General features: G+C 40.6%; 1 protein-coding gene across 1 annotated transcript in view; it reads right to left on the reverse strand.

The window, feature by feature from the left end:
- TSG101 (tumor susceptibility 101) overlaps positions 1-18,682 on the reverse strand; it is a 29,595-nt gene extending 10,913 nt beyond the window's left edge. Inside the window, exons 1-7 of the mRNA XM_066609526.1 lie at positions 18,531-18,682; positions 13,635-13,719; positions 12,680-12,745; positions 11,581-11,744; positions 9,248-9,374; positions 5,896-5,962; positions 4,601-4,698 (exon numbers count right to left, since the gene is read on the reverse strand). Coding sequence (XP_066465623.1) covers positions 4,601-4,698; positions 5,896-5,962; positions 9,248-9,374; positions 11,581-11,744; positions 12,680-12,745; positions 13,635-13,719; positions 18,531-18,572 — 649 coding nt within the window. The 5' untranslated portion in view covers positions 18,573-18,682. The remainder of the gene's footprint in view (positions 1-4,600; positions 4,699-5,895; positions 5,963-9,247; positions 9,375-11,580; positions 11,745-12,679; positions 12,746-13,634; positions 13,720-18,530) is intronic.
- Between the last annotated feature and the right edge of the window lie 473 nt (positions 18,683-19,155).

Raw genomic sequence — 19,155 nt, forward strand, 5'->3', positions numbered from 1 at the left:
GTAGCTTTCAAAGCCCACTTTAAATTGAACAGATTTGGAAGTTTGGTCATATTAAAAAAAATAGTGAAGAATTAACTAACATTCTTCTGGGTAGTGACCTCACTTCAAGTAAAGACGGGAGACCATATTAGACATTCAAGTTTACTGCTCCCTTTGCCTCTCTTGTGAAAGGAACTTAAAAGGCACAATACTATTTTAAAGCAATTTATATGAAATTAGCAACCAACACCCAAGGTTATTTTTTAATGTGACTTTTTTACAACAGATTTTTACTTAAGTTTCATGTATCAATAGCAAGAATGTCAATCAAGCAGGGATGAAGAGACCTGTATATCCCTTTCCTGTGTAATTAAAAAAAAAAACAGAAATCATGTGTTTACATTTCCCTGTATTTTACATTTTTCCTAATAACACCTAAAACATAAATATGGTATTGTGTTCTAAGCCCTTATTAAAAATATTCTGGTTCTGGACTTCTGCCTTTTTCCCAGGAAAAGACAACAAAGCAATGCCAAAGCAAACGTTGCTCAACCCAGAGACACTGTCAAATAGTTAAACAGATTTCAGGCCAGCAAACCCCATATGTGATACACTTAACATATTCTACAACGTATTTTTCCCCATCCCATAAGATACCTGTTTCAAAGAAAATACACACACACCCTGCTCTCACCTACCCAACTCTCACAGCTACTATGAAACAAGATCTTAGGAAGTACACAGTAAGACATTAATTCAAGGTGGTGAAATCATAGCAACAGCACTTTCAGTGTGCCATAATCACCCTGAGAAGTAATGGGTTAAAAAAAAATATTCCTACAAGCTAGCAAGCTGCTCTAGGTCTCCCAAGCTAAGAAACAATTCTGCTCCCATCACAGAATAACTTCTCCATGTGTTTCTAGAAGAAGCAAATCTTCAAACGCATTCTTATGTGAACTGTTGACACAGATCTGTTCTCCCTATAAAAATGAATGCGGCAGCTTGTATGCAAAAGTTCCAAATCTTTTGGAATCCAAAAGTTCCAAAGTGACAAAGGCTGCTTTGTCTACCTTTAAAACTCCAACATCTAGACTAACACATCAGTTAAAAATCTCATGTATAGGTACATTAACCTATTACCTTTCAGATTGTGACTATGTTAATATAAATAAGCATTCAGATGGTCAACACTGTTCCACAAATAGGTTCTGAACCTACTTAACTGTATAAAGCAAATCTATTTGTGGTAACATATTTTCAAAGATATGGGACAAAAAAATGCTAGAGCTTTAAATCACTTGCCTGGTTTATCTAGAGAAACCCATCTCTTTCAAGGTTATACATTTTTTGAAATTATAAACTGTAATATTAGGTGCCAACATTTATGACATGCAATGTTCAAATCTGTTTTATATGGGCTGGACAGAATACAATATTACTTGCAATTTAGGTAGCTATCCCACAATGTTGCATCTGCTGAGCATTTTAGGCTATAAAGGGGTTAAACCAGTGGTTCCCAAACTGTGCACCATGGCACCTCAGGATACCAAGGCAAACTCAGAGGGACAACACACGATGTCTCTTCTCCCACAACCTCTTCTTCCCAGCTCTTCCTGGGCACCACCATTTTGGATCACATGAGATCTCATGCAATCCAAGATGGTGGCGCCCGGGAGAGCAGTGAAGAGGCTATTATGAAAGGGCCATGACCATGATAAGTTCAGGAACTGCTTGGTTAAACTATCTGGCAGTGTCTCTAGGCAAACTGCAAAAGTTAACTGAGTTCAATGCATTAAAAAAAGGGAACACACAAAATAGCTATGTATGAGGGTAAGTGCCTCATTGCAGTGGTTGCAAGACAGTACCACAGGTGACAAACTCCTTTACCAATAAATACCCACCATGATACTAATAGGGCAACCCCAGTGCTTGAACATTCTTTGTACCACACTGTTTACAAGTTTCTTCTAATAATCTCTAACCCTGGAGAGTTTTCATACTGGTTTAAAATAAAGCTTGTGTTAAGAATTCTTCCTCAAAGTAACAGTCAAATCAAAGTCTCCAAAACACTCAGTAAATCCAGATTGAAGACATCGGTGCCACTTTCAGACAAGAGGACGCCATCTAGATGGAACAATCCAGGAGACTCTGGTACAAGTGAATCGTGTCTGATCACACTCCCACCGATATACTCTATGAAGTTGCTGATTTCCCTATTGACTCTTCTTCTGATTTTCTCCACCACTCTATCAGGCAACTCTTGATTCCATACTTTGCGAGGCACAATACTGGACCAGACCAGAATACTATTTTTGAATATTTGTTTAAGGTGTCCTAAATCTTTCTTCATTCGCTGTACAATATCCACATTTTCGTCTGTCCCCAGGTCATTTCCTCCTAGATGGATCACTAGAATATCAGGATCAGTTAGTCGTCGTCGTGTATGCAACAGGATGGGTATTAACTGATCCCATGTCATGCCGCTCTTTCCTAGCCAATGTACTTTGGCATCTTCCACTCGAATGCCCAACTGTGGGCCAAAGCTTCTTTCGAGTGCCCGTTTTTCTGCCCAGAAAACATAAGAATGACCACATATCCATACCTGTTTCTGCTTTCTTCTGCCATCTGCTATCAAGAGAACAAACATACATTAATGCTTCATAAACTTTGTGTTCTAAGCAGTTCCTGAAAACTTTGCCCAGTGTAGCTTATTCTGCATTATTCCATGTAAATCTAAAATAAAAACATGAGACAGATGCCTCCATCCTAAAATACATGGCTGTTCAATCTGCAAAGGCAATTTTTTTATTTGAATGCATGTCCAGAAAGCTGTACAACAAGCAGGTGTCTGAAGGAAATTTACCTTTCTCACATGTTTTTACTGGTTAAAGTGCCTGCACTCAACTTATAAAACCAAAGAAAAAGAATCCATTTTCATATCCCCTTCTGATCGATCTTATAAAACCAACTGAAATGTCTTTGTCACTTGTAGAGATGAAGAGATGCTAACTCACATTTAGCTCTTTACAAAGCATTTAACTGAGTTTGACAGACTTGGTCTCCTCAGATAATGAACATTAATAGATTACGGATTGTCATGTTCGCCCAGGTTTTTCAAAAAACTAATGAAAGGATTAGAGAAAAAGATAGAAGAATGCCTACACCTTTCAAGAAGGCAAACCAGCCTAGAAAGCTGGGACTATTAAAGCTTTGCAGTCATACAGTTTGTCAAGGATGGCAGATGACAGTTGAGAAAGCTCTGCAAGCAGAAAGGATCTTAAGACTGTAGAATTATACGTATTCCATTTCCCCACTGCTTCAGACAGGTCATTTTTTTTTACCCAATTTCTTTTCCAAAATAAAAATGCTACCAATCCAGAAAGCCTGAATTAAGTAAATACATTATATGTGTTACCCTTGGATATATACATTTGAACCCTCCCAAATAAAGTTTCAAAAGCCGTGTTATTCTTTCTGCAACCCTCATAGTTCAATAAAACTGAAGACAAGATTTTGCAATACAAATACATCCTTTGTGGTATAGGGGAAATTATGACAGCTGGGAGAAAAGCTTCTCAATTCCGGCCACCTGTCCCCATACTGAACAACATTGGGTTTTCTAACCCACAGTCTTATCATGGATTGTCAAGTTTTGCTTATTGAACCATCTTTGTTGGAGGCAAATATCCCTACACATGTAGAACTACAGCATATGGCTTTCAAATGATTTACTCCCTGAGCAGGACTGACTACTTATATATAAGCAAAAGATGCAGATCAGTAGTTGTCTTCCATTTTACGTTATTTTCAGTATGGGCATGGATGCTGAAAGGATTGCTCATCTGTGTACATAGCTAAGTACTGTATAGTGTTAAGCTATGTTTTTCATATGATGACACTTCTTCTCTTGTACCGGGACAGGGGCAACACACATGCTGGAGTAGCTAGTTCAGGTCCAGTTACGCATCCACAAAACAGATGTTCAGTGGCATCGATTATATAGTAACCAACACTTCTTCAATTAACTTCATCTGTAACTGCTGTTCATCATCCTCAGCTGACATGCGCAAAAGGTTTCTAAACAGACTGTAGTATCGCCACTTGAACGGCAGTTACATTGCATTGGCTATGACTCTTCACTCTGCTCAACTGGAGAGTATCTTCAATGTCACAGCTCCTGATGTGCTGAATAGTCCGATAAAATCCTCCTTCCCATCTAAAAGCTCATAGCTACAAATCAGCCCCTCAGAATAATGACATTAGAGAAAATAATAAATATGAAGTTTTGTTTTATTTGCTTTCTGGTTTTATTACACAGGTCAATTAATAAAAACAAAACCTTTCAAAGTGTGAAAAAGAAAGGCTGTTAATGAATGTTTTGTAAATAAAACAATGGAGGAAAACCAAAATCTGTGACACCTTTAATGGTGAAGATATAATGTAACTAATGTTTTCACCAAAATATCTCTATTGATGCACATTATGCAATTCCTTTATTTAGAAGCTCAAGTTTTAAATACAGCAATAACATGATGCACTTAGAAACACACTTTTTTGTTTTTCTATATACTTACAGCCAGACATGTCACACACTAACTCTGAAACGAGGACAATTACTCACCAACAGTAGTCACAGGAGGCTGAGTAGGGTAGATCTGTGTGCTAGTTGTTGCTGGAAATGGTCCACTAGGGGGAGGGTAAGGATAGCTTTGGTAACCGCTTGAAGGGAAGAGAAAAGATATTCATTAGGTAATATAGTCCTCTACAAAATAAGTGTGTTATAACAATTTTAAAACTTAAAATAAAGATTAGGAATTCAAATATGAAGGTCAGAGTGGTGAACTGTGGTTATTCAAGACAGTGAATAAACTCATTATCATTTACAGATTTCAGTGACACCACAGTATTAAATAAACCCATTCTAGTTCATGTTTAAAAAATACATGACACAATTCAAAAATTCTATACTTCTTAAAAATTTCCTGCTCTGCAGACTTGTTCACATTTGTGGATTCTACACAAATCCACATGGATGGGGTAGACAGTCTATTCAGTAATTCATGCATGTTGACAGCTAGGGATTTTGCAGCCTGCTTTATCTTTAATATATAGAGGCATCTCTAATTTCAGCTATAGTATGGCCATGAACCATGCTCCAGTGGGGCACAGTTTAGGATTTCTGCAAAAGTTTAGAGTTTCTGCTATTTTCATGCTTAGATAATGGGAAAATTTAACCCCTGGGGGCTGGGGGCTAAGAATAGGCCCTCAGTTTGGCTGTACTTGTCGTAAGAGGCGACTAAACAGCCACCGGGTAGATGGGACTCGTCAGCCTAGGAAGGCAGCTCATCTAAGAGAAGGAAACTCTGACCTCAAACCTCCACTGCCTTGTGGCTACATCCAGTTCTGGAAAAGGCTTCAGGAGTCAACCTCGAGGCAAAATCAGGAGCCGGAGTCCCTTAGGCAGTTCATGGCTGAACACAGTCACGTTCTGGCAACTCCTGCGACGCCGCTGGAACCAACCGTATTGGCTTCTGCCTTTCCATTGGACCATTCCAGCGACGTGGAGAGGGGGGATTTGCTGCATGGGTAACAGCCTATCCTCCATACCTTCTTTACCCAGGCTTCGCGCACTGGAGAGGACACTCCAACTAGACGCTGTGCCAGAACCACCTTTCAGAGCGCGATACCATAGTCTTTCGAGACTGAAGGTTGCCAATACTAATGGGAAAATTGATTTGTCTGGTTTAACAACCTACCTCAATGCTAGTCAAAATGGAATTCTGAATGAACGCTTAAAAAAAACATATTCCTATGCTTTGAAACCCTAATTTATCAGAAACCAGCACACTACAGCATAGTCTGATCACTGTCAGTATTTACCAGCCACACAAGCAGATTGACAGAATCATCGTTTACCTTGGGTTAGGAGGGGGTCCTGGAGGGTAAGGAGACATTCCACTTGGCATACCTGGCATGTAGGAAGCTGGGCACAACAATTTTGAACATTTTTACAATTCAGGATAGTGTTATTAAACAGCAAAGAACAGTTCTATTAGAATACTACTTTTACTACCAAGTAGTTTTACTAATATTAGTAAATTCTACAGACTTTTAAATTATAATTTTTAACAGCCCAAATGTATGCAAAAACAGGTTTCCAGATGTCCTGACTCTGGAGCAGGCAACCAGCAGCACAACAACATAATCTTTTTTCTAAAGTCTTCCGATCTGGTCCCCAGTATGGCATCCAGTCCTAATAACCCCACCCATTTTGCACTTAAGCGTTTTGCCTGCACAAACTGCGAAAATGCATTTTAACTCTCTGTCCGAATGCCAGCAACCATGGATGCTTATCTCACTGCTTAAGTGAAACTTTCAATAATGCTGCAAACCTTTAAACCCTGATAGTTTTTTAAAAGCCACACAATTTTTAAACTAATTTTAAAATTTTAAGATTAAATTACTAATGAATTAGGAAATGACCCAAGATAAGACTGCTAAGATCAAGATAAGACTGCTTCTGCATAAATCTATGGTATAGTCATATTTAGAATACTATGTGCCACTCTGGTCACCACACCTCAAGAGGATGTTCTAGAGCTTGGTTGCTCAAAAGAGGGCAACCAGAAAAATCAGAGAGCTGGAACACATTCCTTACAATGTTAGACTATAGCATGTGAGATTTTTTAGCTTTGAAAAAAGGCAATTAAGGAGAGAGCATGATTAAGACTTAATTTATACATGGTGTTGACAGAGAAATTTTTCTTTGACTGTTACAATACTAGAACCAGTGGTCATCCAAATGAAAGTGACTGGCAGGAGATTTAGAATAGACAAAAGAAGGTACTTCTTCAAACAGGACATTATTAATCCGCCACAAGATGTGGTGAATGCCACTACCGTGGATAGTTGGACAAATAGACTGAACAAACTGATAGAGGACAGGTCTATCAATGACTACTAGTCATGGTGGCTATGCACTACCTCCAGGTTCAGCAGCATTTAGTTGCAGGGAAGAGAAGCATGCATTCTCTCCTGCTTGTGGACCTCCCAGAGGCAGCTGGTAGGCCACTGTGGGCACCGGAATGGTGAACGAGATGGGTCTTTGGCCTGATCCAGCAGGTCTTTTCCTATATTATCTAAAACTAGGAATTAAACAAATATGTGCTTGCAAAAAACTGATCTTGTAAAGTCTTATTTAGTCATTAGTTTGAAAACCTTACTAGACATCTATACCTGACTGACACCTACTGGCAAAAATTTTCACTGTGCCATTTCCCTTAATTTAATGTAGCAAATTAAATTAAACAGGAATGATTTTTAACCTATCTAACACATTGCTGACATTTCTCAGAGCTAACTGGACAGATTTAAAACATCGGTTCTATTCAACAAGTTCTCCCACCACAGACTGTCTTTAATAAAGGCAAGCATCAATAACATTGTCAATGGACAATTTAGAGGTTTTTGTCCTTTAGAACTAGCAATTTGTACAAAATATTTTACAATTTGAAGAATCTGTAAAAATAAAAGCTATCAAAACCGTTGATCTTACAAAATGATCTTAATAATCAAAATGATCTTACAAAAGCAGCAAAATAAATTCCCGAGGGATAAAAACCTTCAACAAATATAATCGACAACTCTCCTTAAGCTATGTGTGGTAGTAACAAACACTGGTTTCTTTCCAGAAAACAAAGCTGATAAGGAGTTTAGCAATCTTAAAACAAGGATCTTCTTTTGCCAATAGCAATTCCTGTTTCCAGGGTAATAAAAGCATCATTTACCCATTTGCACAGAGAGGGATAAATAAGAAGGAGTTCATTCTTTGACAGATGCCCATTCTGAGGACAATTAACCACTTCAGTAGCACCTGTCAAGTATGGGTATCAAGGGCAATGCTTTCCACACCCCATGTCTAGATATGACTGGGTTAGTTTGAATCATGCACATTTGTCTGTAACATTTAAGCCTTAAATACAGAAAACACAAATATATTTTCCACAAATGTCTCTATGCTCAGCATGTCTGTGAACCTAACTAAAGAACCTAAAGATTTAAAGTGCTCGTGGCCATACAGACAATATGGACCAAGTTCTGATTATGAATGCTTCTCTCTTAAGTTCTGCATCTGGATCTTAAGCATTTGGATCAGGTCACTTTAAAAGACAAGAAACCAGACTGAATATACCATTGACCTGATCCAGCAGGATTATTTCTTGCTCTATAAGTAATACAAGTATTTGTAATGATAACCAACCATACTTCAACAATAGAAATGCTTCAGCACAGACAGGTGCCACACAACAAGTACACCCTTTTAAGAAAGCACTGTGGGTTTCATCCTAAGTAGCACTCATGCAATGAAATGAGAACAAGCCATCTTCCTCATCTGTTCCCCCAGCTTCCTGGCAAACCATACCTGAAGGTTGGGGACATCAGGAACAGTGGGGATGCCATAACTGGGCAAGACACACTTTTTCAAGTGGTGTTCCCCTTATACACAGGAGGGGGAGAGTAACTATCTCTTTTCAAACCAGTACAGCATCTTTTCTAATGGCTATTTGCTGGTGTTCTTCTGCATCTTTTAAGATTGTGAGCCCTCTTGGGACAGGGAGCCATTTGATTTTGTCTCTAAACTGCTTCATGAACTTTTTTGTTGAAAAGCAAAATATAAACACTGTTGTAAACAAAATAATAATAATAATAATAATGCACATGGGGCTGCCTTTGGAAGGAAAACTCCAAGAAAGTCATGCAGAGACAGCTTCTGTGAGCAAAAGGATATAACAGGGGCACAATTCGGATATAATACTAGCATTACAAGCATAAACACTAAGCATTACACTAGCAAATACTTAGCATTACTAAGCAAACACTAAGCTTAAGCTCACAAACTCTCTCCCTCAACGCTCTCCTCAAAGTTATTAAAAATGTCTGGACCTAGTTTAATAATAAGTCATTGCTTTCCATTCACTGAAATCAGGCAAACAGTAATTTGATTCTGGTTGGATAAAAACTGGTTTGTACAAATCAAAGTTGGCCAGGTTTCGACAGAAAAGCAAGTTCTGATTTTACTGCTAAAATGCAATTGGAAGTTTTGAGTTGCAGTGCGCAGGAGGCAGAAGAGGAAAAAGCAACACGCAAGTTCAAAGCTCATACCTTTGTGTTTTTTTAATATTATATTATTTTAATAGAGTAATTTAACATCCATTTATTTGCTTTCATTGCTACTTATTTTCATGTAAAAAGGCTATAAGTCACTTACTATTTGGTGGTCCTGTTGCCTGGTAGGGTGGGTAGGCTGCTGAAATTGTAGGCCGAGAAAAGACTGGAGGTTCCTCTCCAAACACAACTATCATAACTTGAATCAATCCTATCAAATCGGACTGTGGCTAGAGAAAAAGCAGATCAAAGACTGTTGATCTTTCTCCACAACCCAAAATAACTTAATTGCTCATTAACAATCTACATCAATGGTAGAGGATGGCAATGATTTAAAATACATTTTATGGGAGATTCATATCAGTTACAGAGCAGATGAAAGACAGCAAGCACGGCAAAAGCATCAGCATGATTTGCTGGCATAGGTAAAATACATAGCACAAAATTTTAACAATAAGACTGGGACAAAGCTCTTGCAATTCCAACAATCTATTTCTCCACATAAAGAGGAGATTCTCAATTACTCCTACATGATGCCCCGCCAACAATAAATCCAAATATGCTGCTTTCGGGAAAAGTGGATTAAAACGTTCTGTCACTCCTTCTGCTAACATGCCAAAAGGGTGGACTTGACTCTGTCTCTAGGAGTGGAACTCTGCATTGCTCATGAAGGCAATGGCTAACAGAATGCTGTGTTCAAGAGTGTGAAAAGAGTTCAGTCTTTTAGCTTTGTTTATTTCCTGCCTTTCCCCTTGCTAACAATTAGGAGTACCCACTAGGGGAGACGTGACCTAGAGTGGTACCACCTTGCTCCACAACTTGGAAAAGGAAAAAGTCTCTTAACATGCTCTTCATGTGGTTTTTGAAAACCTGGAAGTGCAAGACTACCAGTTTTATTTAAAGGGACTGTGCAAACAAGGGAACCCCTTCATTCACACAATTCCACAAATAAAATCAGAATAAAACCAAAAGTCCTGCACTTCCAGGTTTTAGAAAACCAGGTAAAGAGCAAAGTAATAAGATAGGTGATTTGCTTTTCACCCAAGTGATCAGGAAGCAGATAAATGTGGTTCACCTTCATGGTGGGGTGGAAGGAGGTGGCAGTAGACTCCGCTACTCCCCTCACAATATGCTGCTGATACAAGCAGCATCAGATGGCTTGGTTGGGTACCACTCATCAGGACTGCTTGAAGCATTGTGCTTAGCATGCAACAACTCTGTATTTCACACAAAAAAGGAAGGGCGAAACTACATCTTGCCTTACTCCTTCAATTACGTTTTGAATAATCTCTAGGAAACATGCTATTAAAGATATTTTTATACTGCATATCAACAAAACATTCATAAAGTGGTTTACACAGCAAAATTATTGACTGGTCAACTTGTGGGGGCTACAGGTTTTGTAGTGGGCACCTAACACTCCATGTCACCTTATTCATAGTTCTAAGATTTGGAACAGCACCTATTCAGCTCCCTGCCCCTAGATCTTCCATGGATGGATGGGAAAGGCTGTTAGATCAAAGGGAAAAACCATTTAGTGTGCTTAGAGATGTGAAGGCCCAGGAGAAACTGGAAAAATTCAAAACACTTTTTTCTGTTCCTACTCCCTGAACAATTTTTAATTTTTCCCTAGAGAAACACTAGAAGTTTGGGGGAACGAATTCTGATGAAACCTTTTTTCTTTGGAATGAGTGAAACAATTTTTTAGATGAGGTTTTACTCAAAGTGCCACGCTGTGTAGTATGAAGATTTTTATGTATGATAGTCTACAGCAGTGGTTCCCAAACTGGGTCATGACACCCCACAGCCTCTTCTTTTCAGCTCAGCCAGGAGCCAGCATCCTGGATTTTCATGAAATCTCTTGAGATCCAAAATGATGGCAACCAAATCATGCACTGGCACAGCAAACCTTTTGGGAACTGAATCGTGACATGGAAAATGATGCACAAGCATGACCCCAACCCAACTTCCAGGTCATCCACCATTTTAGGTTGCCACCTCCTGGGCTAGCCGGGCTCTGGATCCAACTGTGCACGATGTAGTGGGTCACAAAGGTAAGATGTTTGGGAACCCCTGCAATGAAGTTATCTACTGAAGAAATGCTGAGTTTTCTTTCTAAGGGAAAAGAGACAACTTCCTAATGATGCTACTTCAACAGCACTTGAAAAGGAACCGAAAGACTGGGTATTCTTTCTGCACTTGAGGCACACAACCATGCACAGGGTCTTCCTGTTTAAGCACTTGGACAGAAGGCTCAACAAAGTTCTAAAAACTTCTGAGATCAACTCTATGCACATACACAACTCCACGTACATGCAGAATTCCACAATGTGCCAATGCAAAGAAACCACAAAGAATAAAGGAACATTAAACAACATTGTCGCAAATGATAAAACAATTTTGGACCCAATTTAAGCATTTTAAAATTGTACTTACATGCTTCCATTCATGTAGATACGGAAGATATATCTTGCCATTCGCATCAACATGCTTCCCAGTTTTAATGGTCATTGAACTAGTTGGTTTAACAAAACAGATTGGGGGATTGAATGGGTATGTATCCAAGAGCCACAGGCATACTGGGATATTGTATGTGTTACCTGCATAGGTTTAAAAAGAGTGGTAAATAAACAAGTCTATTCTCTTCCTCACCCCAAACAATAAAGTTACAAGACAGCAAACCACGATATGGATGTTGCAATACTATTTCTAAGTACAGAATACTTCAATGGACTACTTCATTGCAATAGACCAGGGATCTCCAAACTTTTTGGCATCAAATATCTGGCACGGTGTTGAGGGTCAGAAAAAAAAATTAAATATAAAATTTAAATAAATTAGAGATGGAACTTAGATGAGTGAATGAATGAATGGGCTCCTTCATTCCACTTCTCTGGCCCTTGAACACCCTCCAGACACAACCAGAGCATAGTTCCAGTCATGTCTGGCCAAGTGGGCCAGAGGCTTTCAGGAGACAAGAGGCTGGCCACAGGCTGGATAGAGGCTTGCCGCAGGCTGCATTTGGCCCCTGGATCAGGGTTTGGAGATCCCTGCACTAGACCAAAGTCCATTTAGTTATGTTCAGTTATGTTCAAAGTCCAAAGTTATGTTTTTATCTGCTTTTAAATTATGTTTTTAACTTGTTTTAACTTTGTTTGTAAGCTGCCTTGAGTCCCTTTGGGGAGAAAGGCGGGGTAAAAATAAAGTATAATAATAATAATATTCCAGTATGCCACTTCTATAAGGTTGAGACAGATAGACGCCTATGAAAGCTCACAAACAGGGGCCACTCATCCATTCACTGCTCAGAGGCATGATGCCTCTGAACATGAGGCTACTTTTAAATATCATGAGCAATAACCATCGACAAATCCATTCTTTAATTTGCTTCATGTATATTTGAAGTCATCCATACAGTTGTACAACTACTGGAAGAAGTTACAGTGACTGCACAAATAACATATTTGTACTTATAAAAGGATAAATTTGTATTCTTTCAGTTAATCTGTACACAAGCTACCCAACTCACACATACCTCTGTAAGACACAGGAATGGTTCCAGTGAGGCTCATCAATTCTCTGGATGAACCATCATTAAAAACTAGAAAGAAAGACACATTCTAGTCATACTACAGTCAGATATTCAAGGTTATATGTACTGTGACGAAAATATATCTACGGATCTGAGAGAGGCCTCTTTCATGTACAAGTAATTTTAAGACACAAAGGGCACAATCCTAACCAGGTCTACTCAGAAGTAAGTTCTATTTTGTTCAATGGGGCTTACTCTCAGGAAAGTGTGGTTAGGATTGCAGCCTTAATAGGCAGCACCATACAGCACAAAATGCTTCTGAACCTTTTGCATTATAGGTAAATCTGCACCATTCAATTAAGAATTTATGACAAATGCTGCCATGTAGGAGTGGCATCTTTTTAAAGTAGTTATCAAAATTGCCTTCAAAACAAAACGTAGGGTGAAGGCAAACAAAATCTTTATGTGAAGACCACTCACTTTACTTAACTATTGCTTTGGAAATATTCCCACCCACCCCCACAAATAAGAATTATTTCTGTCAACATTTCACAGAGTGAAATGATCAGTAAAGACCACCTGCAAGCAACATAATGAATATTCCATTCTTTCATAGAAAATTGACACTGGTTACCTGAATTTCAGCAAGTACATTTTACTACAAAGAACTGTATCCTAATCCTAAACCCCAAAATCCATGGAAAAAACTTCTCACATAGGAACTTCTCTGCCCCCTTCTTTTGACAGCAGCCCCACATCCAAAATCCACTCCTTAGGATTGGGGGAGCTTTTGGCAAACCATGAGATGTACCACGGGGTGGCATTCAACAACGATAACGCCATTCTTAAGCAGAGGGAGCTGTCTTTCATTCATGTGAATGAAAGTTAGAATACAACCAGCTTCAAAAAAAATGCAGGATGTGATCACCAGTACAGAATACGTAAGAAAGGAACTCACCATATCCATCCATTACAGGTTTGAGGTCTTTGTACTGGCTAATAACACTGACTGTTTCCTGAACTGTCAGATCTCTGTACTTGTACTGTGGGTGGAAAAATACACATGAGTTTTATAGCTTAACATACATAAATATAGTAGGGGAAAGTTCAATTGAAAATATTTGTAACCAGAGTCAAATCTGAGCTGAAACATCCTTTTCCATTTATGATAGCTGGAATATTCATAAGCACACCTGGCCTTCTCTGCTTCTTTACTCAGCAAAAGTTCAATTTTTGTTGGATTGTGGTCAGATATTGTAGGACAAGTATGACATTAGGGTCAGGTACAAACCTGTCATATGTTGTGAAGTGAATCAAAAGTTTCCATATTTAGCATCCTCATAGGAAATGAAACATCTACAATCCCAAATATGATGTATTTCACCTCAAAATAAGCAGATGTAGTTGCACAAACAAAGTGAGTATCTTTATGAATCTATAATAAGTTTTGTGGTTGCCCAACAGCATCCACTTCTAGTCACATTTACCAAGGTGTGCATGTGCAGCTTCACACTGCAGCATTAAACATGTGTAAGTTTGCAGAATACCTCACAGCATTTTCCATGTAAGTAATAACTTACTTGAGATGTTGGTCAAACAGTTGTGCAAAAACCCTCGTGTGTGTGTGTGTGTGTGTGTGTGTGTTTTTAAAACAGAAAACAGGTTCTAACAGTGCCTTGAACAAGCAAAAAGACATCATTGCTTGTGTCAGGTGTCTCCCTATTGCAGCCCCCCCCCACCTTCCTATACTGTTCCAGAGAATTCTCCAACCTTCAAGAACGTATTTTCAGGGGGCATGGGGAGCTGCAGTGACAAAAAGTGTCTCACTGCACACACTAATATCCACTTGTTCCTTGAGATACAACCCAATGAGAAGAATTATTGGTCAGATCAACCAGATGGTAAAAATAAAGACCAAGTTATCTTCTAGCTGCCTATTAATGACATGCTCAAGTTATTTTCTCAACACCATTATTAGATATAGAAAAGAAAGTAAAACTGATACGGTTTCAAAGAAGTTCTGGAACTCCTAATGTGCTTCTCTAATTAGTCTTGGTCAATCCACAAAAATTAGCTTCCATGTATAACTTTTGTATATAAACATCCATAAACTCTAAAAGACACTTTATACATATCAAGCTGAGTAAACACTCACATTTATCTGTCCAGCCTTCCTTAAAAATTCTCACAGGGCAATATTCTCACAGGGGACCTCTTTGTTCTGCCTACTCTTTGGGCCAAACTGCACTTCTAGTTATTCACAGTAGGAAAATGGGAGGGAGTGGCATCAGAAAGGATGGAAAACTCAAAAAAGAGTCTTATACTCAAAGGGGGATATTTATTGTGAAGAATATGTCCAATATATTTTAACATGCTGTCTTTTTCAAGACCAAAGAGATCCTATAATAATAATAATAATAGTACAGGTATTTATATACCGCCTTTCTTGGTCATCAGATTTCTCCTCAGACTTTATTCAAGGCGGTTTACAAAGGCAGGCTGTTCTAAATCCCGGTAGGGATTTTTACAATTGAAGAAAGGTTCTATCTTTCAAGAACCACAACATTTCAGATGGATCTTTCTGATCTGGTATCACATTCTGGCCTCCAGTTTCCTCCCATGCAAGCTGACAAGCAGCTATACCACTATCACTGTAACAGTTCCCTTACTTTGCTTTACCTTTCCCCATTTATGTACCGGGAGTAGACAGACAGAAGTTTTGCCCTTCAGGGCCAAAATATTTGGTTATTTGAAGATAACGGGAGCTGAAACAAACAGCCATGAATGAAAGGAGATGGAGCCACAATGAAAAAGTTTTGGCTTTATCTTGACTCCTTTCTCTCTTTTGCTCCCCATAATAAGTATGTTGCCAAATCAAGTCATTTGTCCCTCCACAACACTGAAAGAATCTAGCCCTTTCTCTCTACCCCCTAGCAAATATCCTAGCCTGTGCTCTGCTAGCCTTTACTGCAGCCTCCTCCTTGCTGGTCTTCTGCTGGCTCATCACAGAGTTCCCACCTCCAAACATTGCTGCTAACTACATCACCCTACTCCTTAAATCCCTTCACTAGCTTTACACTTGTAATCAGATCCAACTCAAGCTCCTTGTCCTTACATTCAGAGTCCTCCACAGCCTCACCCTTCCGTACTTCTCAGCTCTAACATCCAACAACATTCTTGCCTGTGAATTTTGCTCTTCCACCACCAACCTCAACCATCTGAAGATCTCCCAATTCCTCAAATAACACTGTCCTTTCTTCTCTGCAGTCCTATATGCCTAGAACTGCCTCTTGGAACACCTGCATGCTCCCTCACTCACAACTTTCAAATCCCTTCTGAAAGCCTAGTTTTTCTGTGAAGCCTCTGGTATCATGCCTTAGTCCCCATTCTCTGTTGTAAACAAGTACTACAAGTGCACATGTGTCTGTTTGCCCAACCTTCATCCCCTCACCTCATGCCAGTTTTTAGATTATAAACCCCTTAGTGCGAGAAACCTGCTTTCCCCCCCTACGTAAAGTGTCATGTACACTGATAGAGCTATACAAGTAAGGGGATACTCTCAAATAGCAAAATTATCCAAGTACTTATTTTTGTTCCAGCTAGCCAAAATAAAAATATGACTTTTTTTTTGTATTCTGAGATTATAACTTTGTTAAAAAAAGTTCCTTCCCTCAATTAGAATTAAAATCCTTAAAATTCATTTACATATATTTCATTCTGCCAAAATTACATGACAGTTTACATTATTTACAGGCCAATCCTGAGCTCCAGTTGCATACAGCTTCAGCGGCACCAAAAACAGCTGCCACCGGATCCTGAGCGCCATGGGTTACTGCAGACAGCACCTCGAGAGAAGGGGACTTTTGTCCCCTTCTCCTGGGTAAGGAATGTAGCCCCACAATGGGGCTACTCAATTCACTGCTGACCAAAAGGTGAAGTGAAGGCTGGGTGCCCACCTGGTGCTAGCCCAGCACTGGCCAGCGCTGGGCTAGCATGGGTGCTGGCCCAGCGTTAGTCCTTGCAAATGTGCTGTAAGTGCGCGCTGGCGCTAAGCCAGCGTGTCAAGCTAAAGATTGGGCTCTCAATCAGTTATAAAAATGCAAAGTAAGGAACAAGAGTTGATGTTTTCACACCAAAGTGTCAATTTGATTCCAGCTCTTAGTAATATTATAGTTGTTTATTAACTTTTATGGCCACTCTGGTTCACCATCAGACTAAAATTAATAGTTATGTTAAATTAATTTCAACAGGAAAGTGTATCACGTTCATAACTGCCTCCATTAAAAAAAGTTGTATCCTAAGAAAGTTAATGATCAGTAACTTTCTTAGGATGTAACTCAATTTTAAAATGAAAATGAAAAGCGCTTGGGTCTTGTTGGATCATGCCCCAGTGTAATCCCACAAAAAATGCTGGCTACATAAGGGCTTTGTGAATTAAGCTGCTGGATGGTACAGAAAAGAAATATTTATATTTCCACCAACATCTGCCAAATGTAGCATGATTGTAACATTCCTGAATGTGACTGTTACACTTGCAGTCTTTTTATACAAAGTATGTTTGTCAAGTACCTCAGGAAAAAAAATCACGCACTTAAATTGTTAAGTATGACAGGTGCTGCAATTCTTAGGAATACTCTTTCTATTACATTTGCTGCCTTATATTACCCCTGCTAGCTGGGTAAGAAGCAGTTTTTAAGTGACTGCTCTTCTTTTATTTAGTGGGGGGAGAGTAACTGGCCCTCCTCACCCCAGCACTGACTTTTCTAGTGGCTGTCTGCTGGTGTTCTTTTGCATCCTTTTAAATTGTGAGCCCTTTGGGGACAGGGAGCCATTAGTTGTTTGATTTACTCTGTAAACTGCTTTGTGAACTTCCTGTTGAAAAGCAGGATATAAATACTGTTATTAATAATAATAATAATTAATAATAATAATAATAATAAGACACCAAACTTATTCCTCAACTGTATGAAAACAAGTCATCTATCACACATTAGCCTGTTGCATCTAAACAAACGCAAAAGCATCTCAACACCAAATTCTTAACACTTTTTGTTGTTGTTTTGTTGTCCTCCCTTATGATGTTTTATTAGCTACCTGGACTTCTATAGCTACTAAAGCCGATTCACGTACAATACACTTTAGCATAACACAGTCCATAAAGGACAGACACAGATTTGAAACGTTCACACGGGCAAAAAAAGGGGGCACCTGATCGAAAACTTTGAGAAGCGAGAAGCCGCAATACATCGAACTGGGGAACCCTGAAGGAGCCGAGATGACAAATCAAGGACTAGGAAGTCCCTAAAGTAGGAAGCGGGCTTATTGTCCCAACGTGTGTCGGTCTGTGGAACTCCTTGCCACAGGGCGTGATGATGGCATCTTGCCCAGATGCCTTTCAAAGGGGATTGGAGAGATTTCTGGAGGTAAAGTTCGTCATGATACAGCCTCCCGGTTCCGGAAACAGACTGCCCCGTTAGGCCGGGCGCAAGGGAGGGCACCAGGGTGCAGGCCTTTTGCTGTGGTCCTGGAGGCATCTGGGGGGCCACTGCGGGGTGCAGGAAGCTGGACGAGACGGGCCTGAGCCACCAGGGCTCTTCTGCCGAAAAGAGCGGGCTGTGGCTGGGAGACGGCGGTGGGTGGGTGGGTGGCTCTTCCTGCCTGCACTGCGGGGGCGGCTGCCAGCCAGACCCTCGCCCGCCACTCCTGCCACAGGGAGGTTCACATGTTCACTTGCTCGTGTCTGAGAGAAAGCCGGCCCGAGCAGAAGGGGGGAGCGATGCGGGCCCTGAAGGCGGGGAGGACACGACCAGCGCGAGCTGCGAGGGAACCACCCGGGAGGGGCGTCGCGCCTCACCTTGCCGAGCATTTTCTTCAGCTGACTCTCTGACACGGCCATGGCGGCGGTGGCCGCGCTCTCCCCGGCACCGCTGGGCCCGCTCCCGACCTCGCCCCCTCCTCTCGCGTCGGCCTTCCCTACGCGCAGCCCACCCCCGCTCCACCCTCGCACAAACAGGAAGCCCGCCCCGGCCTCGCTCCCGAGACTCCCTTCCGCTCGTTTCCGCCTCGCCACGCGACGTCACTTCCAACGGCTCCAAGCCATCGCGTCACGCGGATAGACGTGCGGTATCCCCCGTCGGCTTCCATAGCGTAGAGTTCGACCTGGGAAGCCCGCCCCACAGAGGCGGAAAGGCTAGAGTGACGCGTGCGACCCATAGAGGTAGAAAGGCTAGAGTCGCACTATAAAGTCTAGAGTCACACCTTAGAGAAAGTCTAGAGTCTCTCAGCAGGACCTGATGGCTTTCGCAGGACAGTGAAGGGCGCCTGTATTCAGCTGGTTGAGAAATGGCTTGTTGGGAGGCAGCTGGAGGAGAGGAGCCACTGACCAGCCTGGCCTTTGCAGCCTCACAAGCCCAGAGTGTGTGGTGCTTGTTCAGCTGGACAGGCCAAAGAGCCATGAGGCAGACACTCCACAAGACAGA

The sequence above is a fragment of the Tiliqua scincoides genome, chromosome 1 (assembly GCF_035046505.1).
Source record: "Tiliqua scincoides isolate rTilSci1 chromosome 1, rTilSci1.hap2, whole genome shotgun sequence".
Taxonomy (NCBI): Eukaryota; Metazoa; Chordata; class Lepidosauria; order Squamata; family Scincidae; genus Tiliqua; species Tiliqua scincoides.